A 23,691-nucleotide genomic window follows, 5' to 3' on the forward strand; every position below is an offset into this window, starting at 1 on the left:
AAAATGATTGTGCTTCCTCAACCCCACCACTATCTAGTGAGCTGCATTTTGAGCAGTGGGTGACTGATTTAAAAAAACACTGGCAGACCGGCAAGATGGGAGTTTCAGTAGTCAAGGCAAGAGTTAATCACAGCCTCTAGTACTGCAGTGTGGTCTTCATTAGGAAGAAACATTGGAATTTGCTTCAGAAGCTGTAATTGAAAATAGCAGGATTTTTTAGGATTCCAAATGATTAGCCAGAAGAGGAAGAATACATTATAGACCAGTAATTGGCCAGGCTAGCTGGGTCCAAATGAGGTTATTAATACATTGACAAATGAAAGCATGTTTCAGGTACTAGGCAAAATGATTTTGTCCAAAAGAGGCATTGATGATATAGATAATGGATGGAAAAAAGAGCATATGAACCTAGACTGAAATAGTGTCACCCTGAGAGTTAGAGGGTCTGTTAGAAAGGAGCCTAGACACAATGATTTCTAAACTCCAGCTTCCTGTCGGTTGCAGCTAAACATTGGAACTCCCTACCACCTAGGCTGAGGGCAGAGACTTCCTACTGGCCTTTCCAAAAGGCCCTTAAAACCTGGCTATTTTCCTAAACAGGACCTCCGCTGACCAACCGTGAACTCTAATCACATAACTTCTCTGTGTTAACGGTTTCAACAGCGTCCTGATGCCCATGGGCTTGGGTGCTTGACAAATGTAAAAATAAATAATTAAATAAATAACTAAGGAGAAAGGCTCACCCTTTGATCAAAAGCCTTCAACAACATAGCTTGACGGTACCTGCAAACATTGAGTCTGTCCGAATCACAATAAAGAAGAACATCGCTCATCTTTTATGAACGGGACAAGATAATCCTCCCTTTTGTGTTTTCTAATACCCGTGGGGTGAAAAGACAGCTCCAGAGTAACAGAGATGGAGAAGCCATGCTAGGCACCTATTGTGAGAGTGAGGCTGGCTAATGTGGAGTTCCATTGAAATATAAAAGCCAGTACAAAACAGTGATTTCTGACATAAGGCCTAATGAAATGGAAAGAAATAGACCTAGTCAACTCAACTAAAATGGACAGGTGCGTAAGTAAAGGGGAAACTACCTGACAGCTTAAATCTGATGGCTATGCCCAATGAATAAGAATTTACAAGGGTGCTGCAGATGCTGACTTCATGTAAACTGGGAAAAGGCACCTTTTTGACAGATTCAAAACTGCAGCAGTACAAATGAGAAAATATACATTGAAATATAGGCATGTGAAAAATTCCAAGATGGAATTGTGCCTAACATTTAAAAAGTGAAGCCAAGTGACAAAGGACACTTACTTTTCAAAAATAAACCAACATTCAAATGGAAAGGCCCACTTGTTGGATTTTCTATGTAACTGTGGCCTATTTCTGAATAATGCCTAAAGTGAACTTGTATCTGTCCAAACCGTATGTAAAGAAAGATTGTATGATAAACATGCCCAGATATATTGTTGAATATTACATGTAAGCACATCTTATCAATTTAAAGCTGTATTCTCAGAAGTATGGATGCAGCTGGTGTTTTCCCCACTTAACTGAACATCTGTGCCTTTGAAAATTTAAACTCAAGACCTGGACTGGGCCCCCAAGGAAAAGCAGGCCTGCTTCAGATAAAAATAAAAAGCAATAACAGAGAATTAGATCCAGATTGTGGGAGTTGTAGATAAAACAGCAAGCAGAAATTACCTTCAAGGCCAGGTCTCTCCAATAACCATGCATTAGTGGCCAACAGAAATGGCCTTTTCAGGACTGACCCAACCTCAAGAAATGGCTTCAGAGCCACTAATGGATGATCAAAATTGTGTATGAAACAGACTTTGCTGATAAGCAGATGTTTGTATCAGGTGATGATGGAGGAATGAAACTTAGGAATAGGTTGGGGCTATGTGAAACTGATGGGCATATGTGAAGCACTGCCTTTGATTAACATTGGACTCCTTTTTCTTTCAATAAAAGAGAATTGTGTGTGGCAGTGTGCTCATCCCGGACTCATATGAAAGGGGACAAGAAGCCAGTCGGTATCATGTAAATATGAAGCCTGTTTGATGTATACAAGTTGAGTTATAAAGACAATTATGATTCTGGCTTTGTCATAATTCTGAGGGAATGGAAAGTTGCTGTGATGATAGGTCATGGAAGTAAGGTTTGAATCATGAAAGGTCAAAGTGGTGACTATTTCCTCTCAGGAGTAAATCAATACAAATGGTAGCTCCTCCCAGGAAGGGTGTGCCGAGATATGATTAGTATTTTCCAACTCACCATAATATATAGCACTCAAATATATGTGTATGTGCCTGCAGTTATCTGAAAACGTAGGGTAGCTGCCATTGATTTTTAAGAACACTAAAAGTCCTTTTGGGATGATGAATCTTTCTCCTCCCTCAGCCTCCATCATCCACACCTCAGGGAGACAGCCAGCCAATCCATAGCATGGGAATTATGATAATAATGGAGTGTCACCAGCCCTATAAGAGATCAGTTTTCATTCTGAGAGGGATCTTTCTTTGACTTTTTGACTCTTGGGAAATTACTTTAGACTTTTGATATTTCCCTTGACTTTCCCACTCTATTGCTGGAGGTAGTCCACTTCTGGACTGTGCAAGGAATGGCTAGCAGAGAGACAGGGAGCTACCGGGGCCTTAAACATTGCATGGGAGACGGAGACATGGACTAGAAGCCAGCTGAGCCTGCCATTTGAGGAGCCAGAGGAAGTCTGGGTGCTGGGGACTACCCTTGACCGAAGCCTTTGAGCAGATCTGTGCTGTCCTCAGAGGAGTCCTGTTGTTTACCTGGATGCCCCATAACCAATGCCTCCATGTAAGTAGATTCATCCAAATGCCACCAAAAGTGTGGGAGGGGGGAATCTGCCAGCCTTAATCTCCATCTCGCATAGTGGGTAGGGGGTGGAACTGGGAAGACCCTTGGAATATTTTATTAAAGCCAACTCAAATTAATTCCACTATAGAAAATCACCCTATTCATTTAAATTGAATTGTGCTGGGGACTGCCTGCCTTAATCCTTTACATTAAATTGTGGGGACGGGGAGAGCTGTGTAGATCCTTAGTGCATTGAACTGAAGTTAAATCAATAAATTCCCATATAGAAAATCAAGGGATGATTGTTGCAAGAGTTCGAAACTAACAACGTTCATGCCCAGTGTGTTAGAGCCGGTATAGACAATAAAGTACTTGGGTGACTACCTTTCTGATACCCCTGTCTTCTATACAGAAGGGGGGTGTCCTAATCCCAAAATAAGTAACCCTAAAACACTGCCATTCAAGTGAATGTAGAGTGTGGAAAACAACATTTCCCATTTATTTACTTGCATCCCAAAACGATTTCACTAAGGCCATGCATTTTATGCAAATAAAAAGCCCAAAATGATTTTCCTATTGAGTTCCTTTCCTAAACTTTGCCTTTCTAATAAAAACATTTAAAATGATTTTTTTTGTGTCTATTTTCAAACCCTGCCTTCTTAATAAGAAGCCAAAACGATGTTGCTACTGTATTCCTACTCCCTGTACCTGGGAGTGGGGGTTTCTGGGAGAGAAGGGCATTGTGATAACCCAAGCAATCACTGGGAGTTGTTTCAAATTTCATAATTCTCAATGTGCAAGAAATCCTCTCGGTGTTTTGATCTAAAGTCTTTAACCTGTGATTTGCAGCATTTTTAAGTTCAGTAGAAATGCAAGTCAGTCAATTGGTGCAAGTCATTTTAAATTGTGATATTGTGTTGTGCCACAGCGTTGGTGGCTGATGTTTTGCTTGTTTTATTATTCTTTGTCAAACCTTAAATAAATATATATTCTTACTATACACTGGCCTGGTTCGTAGCTCGTTGGTGATAAAGAGGGTATTAGTATGTTGGGAGGTGCAAGACAGGTTGGAGGTCTCCCTAAAGTTGAATCTGTATAAGTGCTCTGGGTGCACGCCACCTTGCTTGCGGGGGGGGAAAGGAACTCAATGAGTTGAGAGTGACTGCCTAATAAATCGTGACATACCCTAGCATACTGCTTAACTTGGTCTCAATTATAATGACATATGGGGTTCTTATTTCTTAAACCATACTTATGGCAACACTATTACCTGCCTTGCCTTATGGGATCACACAAACAATGCATGTTTGTGTATGGTGCTGCCTACACTGCCTATACAAGACATACACATACTGCCAGACTAGAGTTCTACATGGCTGACTGCATGTGTAGTGTCTGTGTGCAGGAGTGCCTTTATGTGTGTTTTGACTGTGTGCAGCAGGAGTACCTCTGGGTGTGTTGGTGTAGTCTTTGATTATATGATTATATAGGTTGTTCTTCAGCTCAGTGGACACTACAAGCAGGTCCTTACTTCCCTTAACACCATATATGATGCCATACAGAACTGAATGGCCCACAATTCCATAGCCCTTAATAATTCCAAAACTGAACTTATGATCGTTGCTACGAAGAACATACAGAGTAAGCTCACTTCTGATTATTCTGACTTCTTGATTGCAGATCACAATATGCCAGTCCTGAGAAAGGTGAAAACCTTGGGAACAATTCTAGATAACAAATTTTCCATGAAGCCTCATGTCTCTTAAGTTCGGTCAGCTTGCAGCTTCATCAACAAGCCCATACAATACATTCGACCTTTCATTACTGCTGAAAACTGCTCCTGGTTGTCTACAGCGCTCATAAACTCAAGGTTAGACTATTATAATAGTTTCCTGGCCAGCACTACTACTTTGAACATCAAAGTCTTTCAGGTCACACAAAATAACGCTGTACGTACCATCTTTGAACTTACCTATCGAACCCATACTTCCACGTTCAGGAGAACCCTACATTGGCTCCCAGTCAGGTAAAGAATTTCTCACCCTAGCTCATAAATGCCTATCCTTCTCATGTCCAGTCCATCTATCAGATCGTACTAAGAGCAAGACGGCCACCAGAAATCTTGGTTCATCACTTTCACCCACAATGATCCAGCCAAGATTCAAATTGAGTCGTTTTGGCGGCACAACCTTCGAGGTGCAAGCTCCTCTTCTTTGGAACTCTCTTCCTGCTCTCACACGCCTTATTGACAACCATGCTTCCTTCTAGAAGGCCATTAAAACCCATCTTTTCAATTTTAATTCTGGCTGAGTTTTACGACTCTATGCTCTGCTTGTTTGTTTCGTCTCGTTTTGTTATGTGTGCACCCTGAGGCATACGGGCATGTGTGTGCGGTACAAAAATTTAAATAAATAAATAAAATAAATATGTGTTATGTTTGCCTATAGGTGCCTGCATGTGTGTTGTGTGTTTACGTGTGCATACACTGGAAAGAAAGCCAGGCCGGAAAGCTTTGGCAGTGCTTGTTTTCCCGATCCTCCTCTTTGCAGTTGCTGTACCTTTCCCCTGAACCTCGCATAAGTAGTGCGCTGCTTCGGTTGGATCACTGAACCTGAAATAAGCAGGGTAACTCGATGTCTGCATGCAGCATGCTCCACATTGGCTTTGTCAAAGTCAGAACGACGTTGACGGGGTAATGTGCAGTGATGTCTTTCTTCAGCCTTACAGCACTGTCAAAGAGTGTCTGAAGGCTAAAGTGATGGCTGATGAATGCATTCCAACTCTTCCCTGTAAAAAAACGGATCTGTGTCTTGGCAGTAAACAGCAGAGCCCACGTGTATGCTGTATTGTTGATGCGTTTTCCTTAGTGCGCGAAGCAAGCTTTTTTATGTAATAACATGGGGGTTTACTGCTAAAAAACAGCTTCAGTGATGAAGCGCAATAGGGCGTGTGCTCTTCTGAAGGCGAGCGCCAGCATTCACTGTAAGTTCAGATCTTTTGTGCTTTTATCAAGGTGCTGTGCAGAAAAATAATCCTTCTTAGACCACATGCTCGAGTCCTAAATCTTATTTTGGCCCAAGGCATGAGATGTACTTGCACATCTCCTTCACTGGCGCCTACGAAATGGGGGCTCTATTCAGAGAAGGCATTTGAATGGTCCCTATCAGATGCCCTGTTTCACCCCTTTGTGCAAGTGGACAAATAAGGAGCTGTTTCGGGGCATTTTAAAATGTGCCCAAAATTCATAAAAGGAATGCATTTTAAAATGGGCAGAAAACAGGAGCGTTCCCCTGGGCCTCTTTGGACAGTAGCAGGGTGATGTGCAATGCATGACTGGGTAATTTCGAACCGTTTCATACGTTTTTTTTAGAAAGTAGGACGGCATTGGTATTGCCTGCTGCTGTCAGACTTGCATTTCTGTCCCCTGAAACCAGGCTATCGAAACTCTTTTTTTTTTGTTTCATCACTCTGAAATAGTCTCCCTGGGGTGCTGTAAGCCTATCATACATTAGTGCAGGGCTCAAGTCGCTGGAACACGAGGGTGGACGCCGTACGCCCACTTTTTTCAGTGGGTGAACCCCGTCCTCCCTGCGTGTTTTCAATTAATTAAAACAATGTTTTAAATGCTTTCCTGCTACTTGATAAAGAGAGCCGTGCTGTGGTTGCATGGTTCAGAGACAAGAAACTTTACCGTGAGGCCACAGGAATCTCTGAGCAAAGGGAAGTATAACACTTCTATTGACTCTTTGCTGTACAGGATACATTTTCTTGCACACTTTAAGGCAAACGGGGCCATCCTTTTCTATTTAAAAAGCAATGTTTTAAGAAAACATCTTATCTTGGCAAATGCGTATTTGTCCTATGCGCTTGCTTGAGTTGGGAAAGACAACCTTAAATGAAATATGCAAAATGATTTCACTTTACGGTCACTGCCTGTGACGTCACCTCCCACTGCATACTTCAGGGTACCTCCACGTTTTAGTTTGGCCTAATAAGTGTCACTTGCCACACCTACAAAGCCCAAACCATTGCATTCAAATCCAGATTCAAGTACACATTGGGAGGAAGGGCATGTGACGCGGGACATACAAGAATGACATAAGAGGAGAGTTTAATTCTTTATTTGTAATGCTGGCTTTTACAAATGGAAAAGCAAAACTGAAAGTACTGGAATGCGAATGAAAATATCAGGCTTGCGCGAGCCACTGGCGCCAGAAAATGAAACGGCTTGACACCTCAGATTGCAAAGTGTCTTGTTCAAGTAATTGGGCGTGTGCTTAAGTTGAATAACTGAAGAAGCTTTGTGTTTTTTCGTTAGGCTGCATGTTCCGTGACAATAACTTCACTTGGTTTGATAGGGGTTGGGGACATAGCATCTTCTTTCTTCCTCAGTTTGGCATCACCTTTCCTTCTGGGGATTCTTTCTTCCCTGACCCCGGGTCCAATTTTTTTGCTCATTCCTTTGTGATCCTCTTCTTATTTCCTTTCCTCCATAGGGAGCAATCCCCGACCTCTTCCAATGTTCTCTTAAGTACGTTTGTTTGTCCTTCTTCCAAGAGAAAAGTGTACAATGCGTGTCTGACTCTACATAGGCTCAATTACTGTTTCAAAACTTTTCTGGAGCCCGTGCTGGTTGTTTATGGCGGTATTTTGCGTATTGCTCAGGCCTTGCGTACAGGGTTGTCTAGTTGCACTTTGTCCCGGAGCCTCAGTTTGGGAACTGGCCGGATCTAGTCTGATGCGCACACGGATTTTGGGACCAGGGTCCTCCGGAACATGTCGATCTGCCGGCTGTACAAAGTGGAGAGACCGTGACTTGCTTCTGTCGGCCGCTTTTGCTAGATTCCATCGTATCTGTATAGGACTCTTTTTCAATAGGCTAGAAAATGTTCTTCCCAAATGTTACAATGGGTGATATGTTTTGCTTTAACATGGGGAACTTGACGTGTCTTTGTTTGCTTTGGTGAATGTCGAAGAAACGCATGGTCCTAATGAATTATTTGATCATAAACCATTGTCTACTTGTTTAACTGCCTTGGCAGAAACACGTTAAACGCTGATCACCCTAAACAAATAGGTTCATTTCAAATCGCCATTCTCTCCTTGCTCATTACATCACACTTTTTTTATTTTTATTGTGATATAGTTTAATTCAATAAAACTTTTTACACATTTCCATTTGTTCATCCGCAATTTTGTATTCATCACTGTTCAGGTTTTTAGATCCACACTCTATTCCGAGCTTATTTACTGTTCTAAGCTTTGCATGTTCATTATTTTTTCTAGCAGGTTTATTCCTGCACTAGTTAGTCTTGTGTTTTTGCCATGTAGGAATTAACTCCACCAGTCTTCCTTTGATCATGTCGTATACTGTCTTAGATGTTTGCTCAAGACTTCATCTCTGTCCTTGTTTATTGCCTTGGATTTGAACTTATTATGTTCATTGTTTCCTGAAAAGGGATATTACTTTATTAGGCGCCAAAACAATTGCTACATTTGAAAGCTGCCTCCATTTTAATTAAGGGTGGAAAGGGATATCATGTTGCCCGTTCCATTTTATCGTTGCTGTCCTTGCAGTCTTCCTACCCTCCAGAATGTGGTGGCATCTGTATGTAGGGGTGGTTTTGAAAAAATGAAAATCCAAATGACCCTCTCCTGCGTCCTAAATTCAGATGTAGCAGCAGGGATTGACATTAAGATTCGATAAGGAGGATCCTAAAGCAGCTCCTGGGTATCCAGCATTAACCTGTTAACAGGGGCTACCACTGGGGTGCAAGGAGCTAGTACATAGCGTTCTTCTGATCTAACTTCCACATAAAATGCAAACATATATTTGTGTACATTATGCAGACCGCCTTATGCGTTAAATGTTGTACAGATGTGTCCTAATGATTATTTATAGATTGCCCCATCTGCACAGAGTTAAATCCACATAGGTGTGTTTGTAAATGGAGTTGTGAAAAGATGACTGTTGTAATAAACATGTCTTACCAGGCCCACCTTCTGCCACTCAATTTGTAAGCACTCTGCGTGTCTTTCACTGAAGCCCTGTTAAAAACAAGCATTGGCTTATGCATGTCAAACAAGCATTGGCTTATGCATGTCAACCATGCCATCCGGCTAAACCGTCTCTGTGATAACTTGGGTATCACTGGTCAGGCACTGGTGTGGCTGACTTCTTTCCTCTCCGACCGACCGTCCCAAGTCCAACTTGGATCCTTCCTCTCTGAAATCTTTTTCTCTACCTGTGGTGTCCCCCAGGTGTCTATCCTCTCTCCCTGGCTTTTCAACCAATACCTGGCACTCCTGGCCCACCACATCGCCGCTCTCTGTCCCCATTTCCAGTGCTATGCGGTTGACACCCAGCTCCTCTTCAGGTTACCCTCGGCCTCCTCCTCTACTTCCCTCATCTCTGACTGTCTGCTATCCAGCAGTGGTATGCCGCCAATGACCTCTGCCTTAATGCCAGTAAGACTGAGATTCTCCTCATCAGCACACCCACTCCCTCCTTTCCTGTAGCTCTCTGGCCGGCCTCTCTTGGCGCTCTCACCTGGATCCACCTGCAAGCTAAAAACCTCAGGGTCATCTTTGACTCTTCACTCTCCTTCTCTCCCCACATCTCTGATGTCTCTAAGAAGTCACAATACCAGCTGCACCTCCTCAGATGTATTCTTCCTTTCCTCTCCTTCCCCGAGACGCTCACTATCTCCAGAGCTCTGGTTCTCTCTAGGCTGGACTATTGCAACAGCCTCTTTTTTAATCTGCATGCTTCTACTCTCTGCCCTCTGCAACTTATCCAGAACAGGACTGCGAGACTTGTCTTTGGCCTAAAGCCCAGGGATCGTTTCTCTCCAGGACTGAAATCTCTGCACTGGCTCCCAGTGGCTGCGAGGATTAAGTTCAAAACCCTATGCATCATCCACAATGCCTTCAACTCTCTCTTCCTAAATACCTTCCTTCTCGAGCTCTTCGCTCATCTACCTCAAACTCTCTCAGGGTCAGTCGCTTCTCCAAGCAATGAGTTGGTGGTAGATCTCTTTCCTCGGCTGGGCCCTCCCTCTGGAACAGCCTCCCTGCCTCCCTGAAACTTGAGGAGAATCCTCTTCAGTTCCGGAAGCACCTCAAAACCATTCTCTTTGCTTCTGCTTTCTCTCCCTCTCTCCCTTGCTGACCTCTGAACTGACACTGAAACTGCACTGGTTACCTGGCCACCCTCTGATCTCGGGCCCAGGTCCCCTCCCCCGCCAGTCGCACTCCTGCACTGCCTTCCTAGCGACCCCCGCACTTGGGCACTGTTTCTGTATCCCTACAGTCCCACTACCAGCACTTGACACCTGTTGTCTGCCTTTACCCTTGCACTTGCCACCTGCTGGCCTTCCTTTACTGTTGTTTATTTATTTATATCCCATGCACTGCACTATCCTCTCCCCCTTACCCCCGCACTTCTCCTCCTTCCCCTTCCCATGCACTTGCACGATCTGAATGACACTTGGCCTAGAAGGATCGTTGTTTGTCTTCCCTCTGTTCCCCCTCCCTTGCCTCGTCGCGCCTTGAAACACTTGTGTATAGGCGCGTTATAAATGCCATATCATACGCTTTAAGCTTTTACCAGGCACTGCTATTAGAGGACCAGGTGCTCGTACCATTTTGCACCTGCTACCAACAATAGGTAGTTAATACCACTACAGTTGTGCCTGGCAAGTGCCTTACCCATGCCTATAAGTAATTCCAAACTTTTGGCATTGCCAATGCGTGTTTTTTTAGAACTAGAGTCCTGCATTCGTGTCAGGAGCGTGCATTTCTTTGCAGTTAGCTTTCCACCTTATAGGTCCCATACATGTAAGGGGGCTGGCTATCACATGTCTGGCACTGGAACACTGCATACCAGAAAGGTGCAGCTCATCTTTATGAATAAAGTGTCCTGTGCATTTCTGAAAGTCACTTAAGTAAAACAAATCTAATCCTCTGTGCCTTTTGTTCTTGCATGACTTTTTGTGTATTTTTCTACATGCATTTAACATTGACGCAAACACAAAAGTACTGCAGTTTTTAGCGATTCGGCCAATATTGACCCTTTTCCCCAGCCTTTTATACACTGGATGTCTGCAAAAACAGTTCTTGCAAAATGAGTACGTATCCTAAGGATATATGTTCATCTGAACCAACAAAGCAAACTTTTAACTGCCATGGGTCCCCCCCCCCCAGTGCCAAGGCCTTTTTTGGTGATTTCAGTATTTCACCATGCAAAGCCTTCTAACATTTTCTCCTTCATTAACCCCTTTAAGTGCCAAGGACGAGCTATCTCGTCCTTCGCACTGGGGAGGTAATCCCAAGGACGAGATACCTCGTCCTTGGCACTTACCATTCACTGGCAAGGTGTGTAAGGTTGGCACCCAGCCTCTCGTAAACCGAAGTTTGCATGTTTTAGAGGTAGAACTCTTCACCTGCAAGGCTCCTGCCTGTGGAATTCCCTCTGAACCTGAGGCTCGAACACAACCCCTTGAAGTTCAGAAGAGTTCTCAAAACTCCTGTTTTCCATGCCGCTTGGGATACGTGTATCATATGCAATACTTCTACAGCTGGACGAACCCAGCGGGGCTCAGGCCAGCCTGAGCCCCAGTTAGTGTGCTGGCCTGACCCCCCACTCGGACCAGTGTCTGCCCAAAGAAGGGGCTGACCATGAGCCCCACCAGGTACATGCCCACTCCTTGATTTAAAAAAAAAAGACACACCCCTGTAAATGTGCTGTCAGCACCTTCAGGAGTGTGTGTGCCTGTCTTCCGGTCCCGGCCGCCTCACTGCCGTTTCCACCTCAGCCTCTCATCGATTGGCTGGGGCAGGACAGGAAGTCAGGCAGCAGGACAGGAAATCAGGCAGACGTGCTTCTGTAAGTGCTGCCAGCGCACCAGGAGCACATCTTGTTTGTGTCCCGCCCCAGCCTCCACGGCACAACTGGAACACGTTCTGTGCTGTGAGGCATCGACAAATTCAAAAAGGTGATCCCCTTTGTTTCTCCTCCCAGTACCCTGAATCCCCTTTTGTTGCCCCATCCCCTTTAGCTGCCCCAGACCCATTTATCCCCCTTTCTTGATCCCCAGTCCCATCTAGCCTCTTTTGTTGCCCCTTAACCCCTTTAGCGGCCCCCAGACCCTCTGGTGCCCCTTAGAGACTGTTTAGCTGCCCCATGCCTGTTTTGCCCCTTTTCTTGGCCCCCAGTCCCATTAAGCCCCTTTTGTTACCTCTGTTCTTGGTTCTTGTCCCTTTTAATCCCTATTCTTGCCCCCTCAAGACCCATTTTGTTTTCCCAGATTCTTTTGTTTCCCCATAACCCTTTAGCCCTTGCTCTTCCCCCTTCGTAGCCCCCAAACCCTTTAGCCAATTGTTGCCCACACGTCCCGATTACCCCTTTTTTGATTCCCCTGTTCTTGCCCTGTTCTTGTCCCTTGTTGCCCCCAGATCCCTATAGTCCATTGTGTTGCCCCTAGTACTGTTCATTGCCTTTTCTGGCTCCCTTTCACACCTTTTCTCACTCCAGTTATTTTTGTTACCCCCAAACCTCATTTATTGCCCCTTTTTTGACCATGACACAGCTCACCCCATCACCCCCCCCCCCCCTCGTTTTGCCCAGCCATTTGCCGAGCTCGGCTCATGTTGGGTCCTAAGAGCCAGAACGGACCCCCAAGCTCGACCGTGCCTTAGCCCTTCCCATGAAATCTCTGGCTCACCAGGTCTAAATATTTGCCGCCTCTCCTTCTTTATCATCTAACGCTTTGAAGCAGTCACTGCGGTGAAGTGCTGTGCCAACATGAATACATGCTTAAAGGGCTTTAATTGAATCAACTCTTCCTCTTGATTGAAAGTACACTCTGACAGCTTCAGTGCTGCTCGCCCAAGCACCCCCTTTGGAGACTTAAAGCACACAGGGATACACTGCATTATCCTCTGGGCTTAACAGGGCTTAGCAGCCATGGCAATGTGTACTTCCCCAGTATCACATATTTAATTGGACGTTTCCCGCATGTACAGGAATCCGGTACATGTAAGAGAGCTCATTACATCCAGTAGCGCAGACATATGTCTGGCACCCTGCATTTTTATTTGATCATTTGAGCCGTAATGAGTCGCGCCTGACTACAGGCCATTTTGCGTGTTGATTCAGTGTGGTACATGTCAAAATATCAGCAGACGGCGGCAGGAGAACATAAAGCGCTTCTCGCAGTTTTACGCGTGAGCAATGAAAGGCCTTGCTTTGCTTTCCTTCTAGGACCACTCGGACAACCCTCTCGGGGCAGCAGTCACCCTGGCCCACGAGCTGGGGCACAACTTTGGAATGAACCATGACACACTGGAGAGGAGGTGCAACTGCAAGGCGTCCGCCGGGAAGGGAGGCTGCATCATGACCCCTTCCACCACGTAAGTTAACATCTTTTCATGTATTCCTGCATCCTGGACTGGCGCCTTGTTTGCCTGCTGTATTCACGTGTTTTGCTTATTATGATGTCCAATCCTACCTCGGTCACATTTAGAAAGCATATATTCAAACTCGCGATGCTCGTTGCTCTAGGAATCCAATGCTTTACCACACGTGGTTGATGGTCTGCAAATGACCAAAACTCTTGCTTCGGTGCAGCGAATGATGAGTTCTTGTTCCGGCATACCTCCAGCTGCATCTACAAAACCAGCCCGGACACACCGGTACATATCACACTCCATGCGTATGCAACATAGAGAAAGGCACGGCCGCCCACCTGCATGCATCTGCTACCATACACTACTCTAAGACACATCACACAACACCTCTGCCATAAGAATGGAGCGTTCACCCACTGCAAAAATCTGTTCGAGAGTCACACATAATGATTCTCCTGCTCTTGCATCCTCTCCAGGCTACCCCTCAGCACCCATCCACATGCCAGCTCGACGTGGGTAGCTAGCTGGGACTTGGCCACCCCCACCTACCTTCAAATTGGCGAAAATGCACACATGCATTCTAAACTCCTCTGACTAATTTCCCATGCTTGGACTTCGGTCGCCTGGGGGCGTTCCCCAACAGCACTTTGAGGCCTTGCCAATGGGAAAAGGCGCTATACAAATGACAATTACATGACATTACATACCAATCCCATCCCAAATGCTGAAACGAATCCATGGTCATTCACCTTGCTTTTCCTTTGTTGGCTCTCCAGATATGGGTGACATTGAGTTTCACTTGCTGAGACCATTGTGGCCAAACGTGTTTGAGACTATGTGAAAAAGCAAAAAAAGCAAAAATACAGAGTTTATCAAGCCATGTTGAGCAAGCTTTGACAAAGCTAATAGTTCTGGCTTTTGCAATTCTTCATAGCATTTTACAACTGTAGGTATGAATTTGAGTTGGCTGCAAACAAAATAGTATAGGCAAAGAACATACAAGCTGAAGTGCCGGTCACCATCTGACTAATACTAGGTGAGCTGTTAGCCTCTGCTGGCTGATTAAATATGTCTACACATGTAAATGAGCAACAAAGGAACATAACTGCAGCCTTTCCACCCAGCTTTGAAGGTCCGTACAATGCTTTTGATCTCTGAACTATCTGGCATGCCATCATCAATGTTACAACACACTGTAATGTCCCAAAAACCTGGCCTGTAAATGATGCACAACAAAAGAGCGACAACCCCTAACAAGCAGTTTAAAACATGGCCCAAAAGTAGGACTTGTCCACTCTGAAATAGAATGCAGACATGCATGATATATGAGGCCATGAATAGGAAGGCGTGTACTGCTTGGAAGCTATTGTTTGCAGCACAATGAAAATATTGTGACGTGCCAGGAGCAGTTTACCTGCTATGCCCATGTAAAGAGGGCATCGACATTCATTTAAGAATGCTAGTTATATCTGGCGTAAGGAAGATCCAGTAGTGTGAAGACCACAGTAGTGTGAAGACCACATCCCTTTTTACAGTAAAGAAGCATTTGAGCACATATTCTATATACCTGGCAGGAACAATCCACACATAGGAATAATCATTCCTCTTCTTTCAAACAAACATTGCACAGTTCCTCAAAACCTGACCATTCGGGTTCAGAAGTAGAGAAAGCAACACCATTACCTTTTCCTACACCTGTCTCTGAACTCTGAGTGGTACTTGTACTGGCATTGGCACCATGTATGTATTTTTTTTTTACCACAGCCTCAAGATCCATTTAGACAGGAACGGCATAAACATTCCACCAGGCAGATGCATCTTGAAATCTAACCGACAGCCACGGGTAATCACAAGACAGATCAAGAAACATTGATTAGCCATTGTTTCAATAACCATTTTTTTTTTATTTCAAGATACAGACTTTACAATTGGCCATTTTCAACATACAGCACTTACTTTTTTTAAGCACAATGGCACTGGCTTGTTTGCAAGAAGTGATTTAAATGATTTTTTTTTCAGATGATCTTGGTTACATTAGTGATAGAATGGAAACAAGCCCATTGCTAAAAATGAAACCCAAGAGTTACTTTTGTCCAGCAACTTTTAACACTACTCTATCTTTGTTTCCTAACTCGATCATTTAAGTAAAATGAGTTGTTATTCTGAATAATTACATGATGTTTCAACAAATGAGAGGAAAGTTTTTAGAGATTTGTCCAATAATCCCTTGATCACATTTAAACCTCCTAACAAAGGAGGTGCATTAGCTCTCCAAAATTCATCAGATTTTGTGGCTGAGGGTCTACATTTATTATCTGATACCTCTATGTACCGCCCATTGCCTGCTGACCTACATCCTCAATGATTAAAGTCTCAATGCATTTTTTAACACCACAGTTTATTTCTCAAAGCACAAAAATGTCCTCTACCATCGCAAAAATGTCTTGGTCAAATTCATTTAATTACATTCCCCTGTTTAAACTTTCAAAAATGTATTAACGTCAATAAGGGGATCATTGTTCGCTACCAATCTAACAGAGGAGCAGTTCAACTGAAATCATTTGCTACATGTGATTCTACAAATGTGTTATATGCTAGCCGAGGCCCTTGTGGCATGTGTTAGATTGAGAAAACCAGACTCAAAGTGAAGATTCACATTAATAAGCACGCATCTAATACTTGTTTCCGGACCGACACACTATGAGTCTGCCTGCTGGGACCCTTGCGCCCAGCAGGGTCAGACCTGCCGGGTGCACTGGCCCCTGCAGGCACCATTAGCAATGTTGCCAGTGCTTCGGTCTCCCCACTCTCATGGAGTCCTATGGGACTCCACGGGAATGGGGAGTTACCAAACCCACCACCTGACTTCCCGCACTGACAGGATTTGTAATGTCCCAATGGCACCGGGAGGTCAGGCGGTGGATTCAGTGTTTTCGGGTCGGCAGCAACTCTTCGGTGACACTGGCGGGTTACTGCCGACTTCGGAAGGATGCCCAATATACTTTTTTGAGTCACTTTCTTGGAAAGGATATACTTTGGCCCAACTTTATTTTCAAACTTTTCAATTGTTTCTGTGTCCCCCCCTCCCCATGTGTGAGGACTCCTGAACAGACCATTCTCCAAAGAGAAACGTTTTGGATTGATAAGCTGAAGCCTTTGAGAACCCATGGCCTCAACAAAGAATTTGACTTTTCTTGTTTTTTGTAATGTGCTCACTAAGTTAATAGTTTAAATCTGTGAATAATAATCTTCCTTATTTCATTATTGTCTTTATTCTTTTCTTTCCTATTTTCCCTTTCTGTGTTTTTATTGTGTCGGTCTTGCTCACTTTCCTTTCACAGATACTTAACTTTCCATTCTCCCATTACACTTTCCTTATCCACTTTTTTCCTTTTCCTTTGCCTTTCTATCCTTAGCTCCTGCAATGATTTTCCTGACCCATATGATCCCCTATCCACTCCACCTCGGTGCCTTTTCCCTTTCCCTCATTCCTCCACTCCATGTGTTTCCACTTGTATCTGTCCTTTTCTCTTGTACATTTTGTTAATCTATGTTTTTTATTTGTTATTTATGATTTGTCATCAATAGTGTTTTTGCAGTAGAGTACTAGGGTTTACTCTGTATGAAGAATGGCTATGTAGATATGTTTATTTGATTATCAACTTTTCATATTCTTGTTTCTGACATGTATTATGAGATGATGCTCTCATACTGACATGTTGGTAGATGATGTCATTGCGTTATGCATGTTTTCAACATTATGCACCCTCATATCTAAACAGTTTCTCATTACTTTTGATGTTTAGATTCTTCATATTTAAATTTTAGCTTCCTTGTTGATGTCAACATGGATGGGATGTTTTGCTTTTTACTTATTTCAGTATTGCAGCAATGTTGCTGTTCACTATCACATCATCACACTATTAATGCTTCACAACACTGCACACCACCTAGTATTTTATGGTTACACTGGATACACAATGGTGTTGCCTACAAGAAGGATGGTCATGAGGTTCTTCACCTTTTTGATTAAGATTCTGGTCATCTGCATTGCTACCTCCTAATGGTATTTATATTTGAAGTTTCAAGGAATAATTTTAGGTGTTAGAACTTTCTTGATATTTTGGTGCATAGTATTTTGTTGTATTTTTTGAAGTTGTTCTATTGTTGCTCCAGATGACGGCCTCTGCCAAAATACTTTATTTACTCCGGAATCATACAAATGTTTGATTTGCTTTTCAAAGGTTTTGTGATCCTTGGAACTGTTCTTTTTTATGCAACACATATTGTGGATATGTGTAGATACTGATTTCGGTTCTGGATGACATTAGCAAATCTGGACATTTTAAGGTCAACTAAAGACTGTTTATTTAGGTCGAACACTAACTATAGTGCATTCAATTTATTAAATTGATGATCTGACTTGCAATGGTTTATATGTAATTGTATAGTGTATTATTGATATTTCAAATATTGTGAAGATTTATCTTTGGATTGTGTTCACCCTCAGTGTGTGCGCCACTTCTTGCTTTCTTCTCCATACTGCATGTTAATCAGCATTCATGCCTTGCCATTTACCTCGGGGACAACTGAAGCAGCTGCTATCCTCAGTCCTTGCCTGCAAGATTCACACTTAATAACAGGACTTAATTTCCATGCATACATCATGCATACATCAAACCCTCAAAGCAAATGAGGGCCCCATTTTGAAAATGTAGACAAAATACACAAAGGTCCATATGCAGGGTTGGTGGGTGCATTGTTTCAGCATTGCAAAGTGAAATTCTAATACATTTAATCCTTTTCTATACCTTTAGCATCCAATTCCCTTAAAAACTCTCCATTCAGCCTTCCTTATTTTAAACTCTTCTCTTGAACACTATTTCCATCCTGACCAGCACCATACACCCCAATGAGATGAAGGGACAAAGAGGAAAAGACGGATGTAGATCTGAAAGCCACTTTTGACTCCATGAATAGGGAGGTCTTGGGGAGAATCACGAAGGTGGGAAAGCCTAAGGGAAGAGTATATGGCGATACTAGAGGCACTTCAAGATGGCAATGTGTCAAGAGTTGTATATTGAACTAATGGATAACTGGCAGGGACATGTTCTGTAGCGATGGGTATCTGACAGGGGTTTGTAATAGCTAGAAGCCTACTTGGCCTGTAATTCTTTAGAGCAGTTTCCAGCAACTTATTATGCCTAGGAGGAAACTCCTAATGTTCCGCTCCTGCTATTTGAGGATGATGCCATTTTACTCCTCACATGGAAAGAGTAATGCATAAACTCCTGGGCTTGTTTTTGTAGTTACTGCATTCAGAAGAAGTGCAATTAACAAGAGCAAAACAAAGGCAGCTAAATGGCATAGGATGTGTTTTTGTGCAAATGGGATAATCTCATTTTGGCTACTTGGGCATTTGCTTTAATAATAAAGCAGGACTGGGATCGAGTTGGAAAGAGCGGAAATAAATGTGACCAATCTGCCAGGAGGATTCTGTAATTCAGTGGGAAGTTTTGTGAAGATCCCCTGCCCAGACCTTCGAGTATTATCAACGGAAGACCCTGAAGTATGGGGCCATGCACTTCATACTGCATTGACTGTAGTTAGAAAGTCCTTACTTACAAGCCTCTTTTTATTTTTGAAGGGAGTTCCAACTGCATCTAGAGGATGGCGTGCATCCCACGGCAGATTGTATCAACCTCTTACAAGTTGCATATTGGATTAGGCTATGGTGTAACCTAGAGGCTGGACTATACCAAGCCACAGAGGATGGTACTTCTTTAGGCCTGGATGCTTGAAGACAAATGTATACACAGTGGGCGTTGGAACCCTGTGGGAGTCTTTAACTTTAATTACTAGGGATTCCCACAAGGAAGTTAGGGAAAGATTTTGGGATGTGAGGGGGTTGGGGGGCGATGTTGGATATAAGATTATATGGGGATATTTGGGATATGGAGGCATTTATGGTTTATGTGGCCTCAAGTATACAAAAAGGGTCCAGAAGGATTTGTATGCAGTTTAGTCTGGGCTATCTAACTTCTAAGTAGGGAAAGGCCTCTAGGGCCAGACACTCTGAATATAAGACCATTCAGATCATAATGGTTCAATCCACTAGAGCCTGAAAGGGCTTATATCCCTCTTTAGGTCAAACAATATTAAAAAGTGCAAACTTTAAGACAAATACTGTGCATCGACCAAAGAACAGAGGGTGACCGAGGTGGTGTCCTGCTATCTTTCTGTGGCCTGGTCAAAAAAAGAAGGTCCCATGCTGCTTAGATATGTGGGCCTTGCTAAGACTTGGATGAGGTAGGCTGTGCGACAGGGACATGGGGGTTATGTTACGGAATGTGTCATTTCTATCTCTAGTTACTTAGTATAGTTAGGTCATATTTTTGTATTGTGTTTACCCATTACATTTTTTGTGAATATTTCTATGATGAAATTGTATTGCGGTACATTGTAATGGATTTTGGTATGCAATACATTATTAATGATCAGACCGTATTTGAAAGCAAGAGAGCAATTGAGACAGAAAGGGATAAAGTGAGCCTTGTGGAGGAGGAAAGAACGACAAGAGATGTGAAGCTATGCAGAGGGGGGCTAAGTTATTATGATTGATTGGGAGACTATGCCTTAGACCTTCAAGCTAGGATGATGAAAAACAAATTGCAATGGAAAAGGACTGTGATAAAGGAGAAGTAATATGGTGAAGGAAAAGGACTGTGATGAAGGAGATGGATGGTGACAAAGGAGGAGGGCTGCTGAAGGACTTTGATGAAATAAAAGGACTGTGATGAAGGAGAAGGACTTTGACAAAAGAGTAGGATGGTTACACAGAAGTACTCTGACAAGGAAGGCGTTTGAATAATGAGAACTGTGCCAAAAGTGAAGGACACTTATGGAGGACTGATGAAGGGGAAGGAATGTGATGAAAGAGAAGGATTGGTGAAGAACACAGCCTGTCAAAGAGGCAAACAACTGTGATGAAAGTGGACTGTGTTGAAGGACTATGACAAAGGAGATGGTCAAGGACAAAGGACTCTGATGAAATAGAAGGAATGACACTTAAGGACTGTGATGAAGTAGCAGGGCTGTGACAAAGCATAAAGACTGTTATGAAGGAACAGGACCATGGCAATTGAGGGCTGTGATGAAGGAGAAGGAAAGACTTTGATGAAAAACTGTGATTAGTGAGAAGGCCTGTGATGAAGGAGAAACACTGTGATGAATGAGAAGGACTTTGACGAAAGACTGTAAACAAGGAGAGGGAAAGACATTGATGAAGGGGAAGGACTGTGATGAAGGACTGTAACAAAGGATTGTGAAGGAAAAAAGCTGTGATGAAGGAGACCTGTGTTTGATTGATTGATTGATTGATTGATTTGCGACATTTATATAGGACATCAGTACCAGAGATGGTCTCTGAGCGCTGTAGACTGAATTGCCTAAGATAACATATGTTGTTTAAGACGAGTGCAGAGGTCCATAAGAGATTTTGTACTGTTGGTTTTGAATGGAAACTCATTCCAAATTGTGGCACCTGGGATTACAAAATGCTTGTCATTTTAAAGGTGCAGGAAGAGATAAAACGGAAGTTAGCACTATGGGATGGTTGTGAAGGGCAGTAAAATTGTACATCGTGTGTTAGATAGGCAGCAGCCAGGTTCCATAAACATGTGAAGATTAAGCAAGCAATTTTGAAAACAATACAATGTTGGGCTGCTTACCAATAAGGGAGACCCAAGTCTTGAAGAAATGCTCAATCAGGCGATGGGTGGAAACGCATCCATATAGGCCATTACATTAACCTAACCTTTAAGTTACAGCTGTGCCCAACGCAAGCACCCTATGTTGACAGATAGGAAAAGCATAATCCTTCTCAGGAGTTTAAGATTGAAGAAGTAATTGCTCACAACTGCATTGATGATGGCTTCCAGGCTCAAGTCTGCATCAAAATAGAAGCAGAGGTTTCTTACTTTTGAAGCACAGGGTAAGGGAATTGCAAGGGAATTAGGTAATACATTCCAATCGTCTCCTGCTATGAGAACCCAACAGAATAATTTCTGTTTTAGAGGTTTTAACTTGGTGGTGATGAAGCCAGGCGTGGAGTTGTGACATTTTTCCTTCAACTCCACAGATCTCGATATAAATCTGGGTGTCGGTGGTGTTGGACTGAATCATGAGATCCTTCTTACAACCTGCTAGATCTAGGCCATGCCAACTGTAATGTCTGTTCACCTATACTCCTTGCCTGATGTAACTACTGTATACTCCTTGCCTGATGTAACTACTGTATACTCTTTGCCTTATGTAACCACTGTATGTGACTTATACAACTGCGCCCGGATACCTTTGGGGTTGGAGTGCCATACAAATAAATCAAACAAACAAACAAACTATGATTGAAGCGCCTGGAAAAGTAGAGCCGAATAGATGCAAAAGAGGATAGAAGAGAGAGCAGACCCTTCGGCAACACCAAAGGTTACTGGGGTGGCATCTGATCGATAGAAGCCCAACTTTACCGTTTGCGATCAACCTTCTAGAAAGGAATAAATACAATCGTAGGTAGTGTTGGACATGCTGACCTCTCCTGACAGGGAGATCAGCAAGATGGAATGACAAACAGTACCAAATGCAGAGAACATTTCCAACATAAACAAAAGAACTGTTTTATCTGTATCGATCACAGTAAGTGGAAGGTACGGCTGGACATGTGGACCTCCGTGGACAGGAGACCAGCAAGATTGAATGACAGTCTGTATCAAATGCATTGGACAGGTCCAACATAACCAGAAGTGCAGCCTTACATGTATTGATTGCGGTAAGTTTATATCCCAAAACCCCATGAGTGCTGTTTCCGTCCCATGGATGGGATGAAAACCAGACTGAAAATTGGACATGCAAGTAGAAACCTTTAACAACGGTTTCCCATTCCTCCAGGTGGTGTCACTCTTACCTAATTTCCAAATGACACTCCTGTCTCCTTGTTTATTTCAGTCTCATCTCAAAGGCGAAGTTGTGAGTGTCGCATTCAACAATATATTGTCAACATTCACCGTTAGTCCTCAAATCTCCTTATCTTCAGTAGGAGGAGAGAAGCCCGAATTTGATTTAGGTTAAAGGTGCATGCAATTCAAGGTCACCTTGAACATTCGTTGCCGCATTCCTTTCCTTGCCGCACCCAGAGTGCCAGTGCATGCTAAAGCCTGCCCTCCCAAACTGCAGCTCCAAGGGAACTGGGCCGCTTTCACTCTAACAACATATGCTCCCTCGTGCATTTTTTCGGCCCAAAATATGACGCAAGCGACACTCTCGTAAAGAAAAGGCTGACAACCTACATGTCATGTTTATCACTCAGTATTAATCGTGACATCCCATACCAGTTGTCTCAATGGAAGACATTTCAGCTTTCTGCAAGGACATTCGGAGGCAAAGCGTACACCCGTGCAGCTGCAGAGGTGCCATGGCTAGTCAGGTGCCCTCACATTTGCACAGTACTTCCATTTCTCTTTTGGTGATGGGAAAATACTAGGTGTCTCTTGTCCCATTTTTTCTAGGGATCACACTTTGTTTGGTTAGGCACCCTTAGGGCAATCACACTGAAAGAGGGCTTATATCCACACGGATTGGCTCATTCTGAGGCTCAAAGATAGAAGTGTTGCTAGCTCCCGACGGTTGGTCCCTATTTTAAAGGCACTCGTTCATCACCCTTTTAAATTATTGTTGCTGTATCATAGAGCAGAGGCCGAACAACTGGATGCAAAGGATCTTGGCCTCTGAGCCAGTAGACTGAGGCGAGACGGGGTGAATGGCCGCCCGTGCGCTCGCCCCCTGCTGGTTAGCCAAACATCATTGTTGGCATCTGCTTCAAAGGCCACATCTCCGTCATTTTAAGGGCAGAGGAAAGTTTCTGGAGAGTGGCCAATGGCAACAAAGACATGAATCCAGGAGAGAAAGGCGTTACCTGCGAGTGAGAGCTGCCCAGGCTTGTTTTTGGGAAATCGGACGCGTCTTATTAAGAATTAACTACTAAATATTATTACTGCTGGGTTGCATTCAGCAAAAAGGGGGCAAGATCAAAGCAGCTAGGATGCGCAATCCCCGGCGTAATTGTCAGCACAGCAGGACTGCTCTTGCTGTATATTTATTCACACCACGGGTGGAGCATATTGAGATATTGGCTACCCAAACACGAAATGGACAATTGTATTGTGTTGTCGCAGACTGTTGAAACGAGAAAGTTCAGACTCTTCTGAGGCTCTTCTCTTCAAAGAAACTTGCTGCAAAATGTTTATCCAGTCTTAGGGCAACAAATGTGTATGCTGCTGTTGTTGAAGTGCATATTTTATAATAAGTAATCTCGAATCAATGGGCTGCATTACACGTTGGTGGGGTGGCTATATTGGCAGTAATGCAGCGGTAACAGAGTTACTGATGCA

At 43.4% G+C, this 23,691-nt stretch overlaps 1 protein-coding gene across 1 annotated transcript in view; it reads left to right on the plus strand.

Annotated features, from left to right (window-relative positions):
- Positions 1–23,691, plus strand: part of LOC138473016 (disintegrin and metalloproteinase domain-containing protein 12-like) — a 2,040,250-nt gene that overhangs the window by 832,059 nt on the left and 1,184,500 nt on the right. The window contains exon 9 of the mRNA XM_069611491.1: positions 13,104–13,252. Coding sequence (XP_069467592.1) covers positions 13,104–13,252 — 149 coding nt within the window. The remainder of the gene's footprint in view (positions 1–13,103; positions 13,253–23,691) is intronic.

This window comes from Ambystoma mexicanum, chromosome 8, assembly GCF_040938575.1.
Source record: "Ambystoma mexicanum isolate Mex_15411 chromosome 8, UKY_AmexF1_1, whole genome shotgun sequence".
Classification (NCBI taxonomy): domain Eukaryota; kingdom Metazoa; phylum Chordata; class Amphibia; order Caudata; family Ambystomatidae; genus Ambystoma; species Ambystoma mexicanum.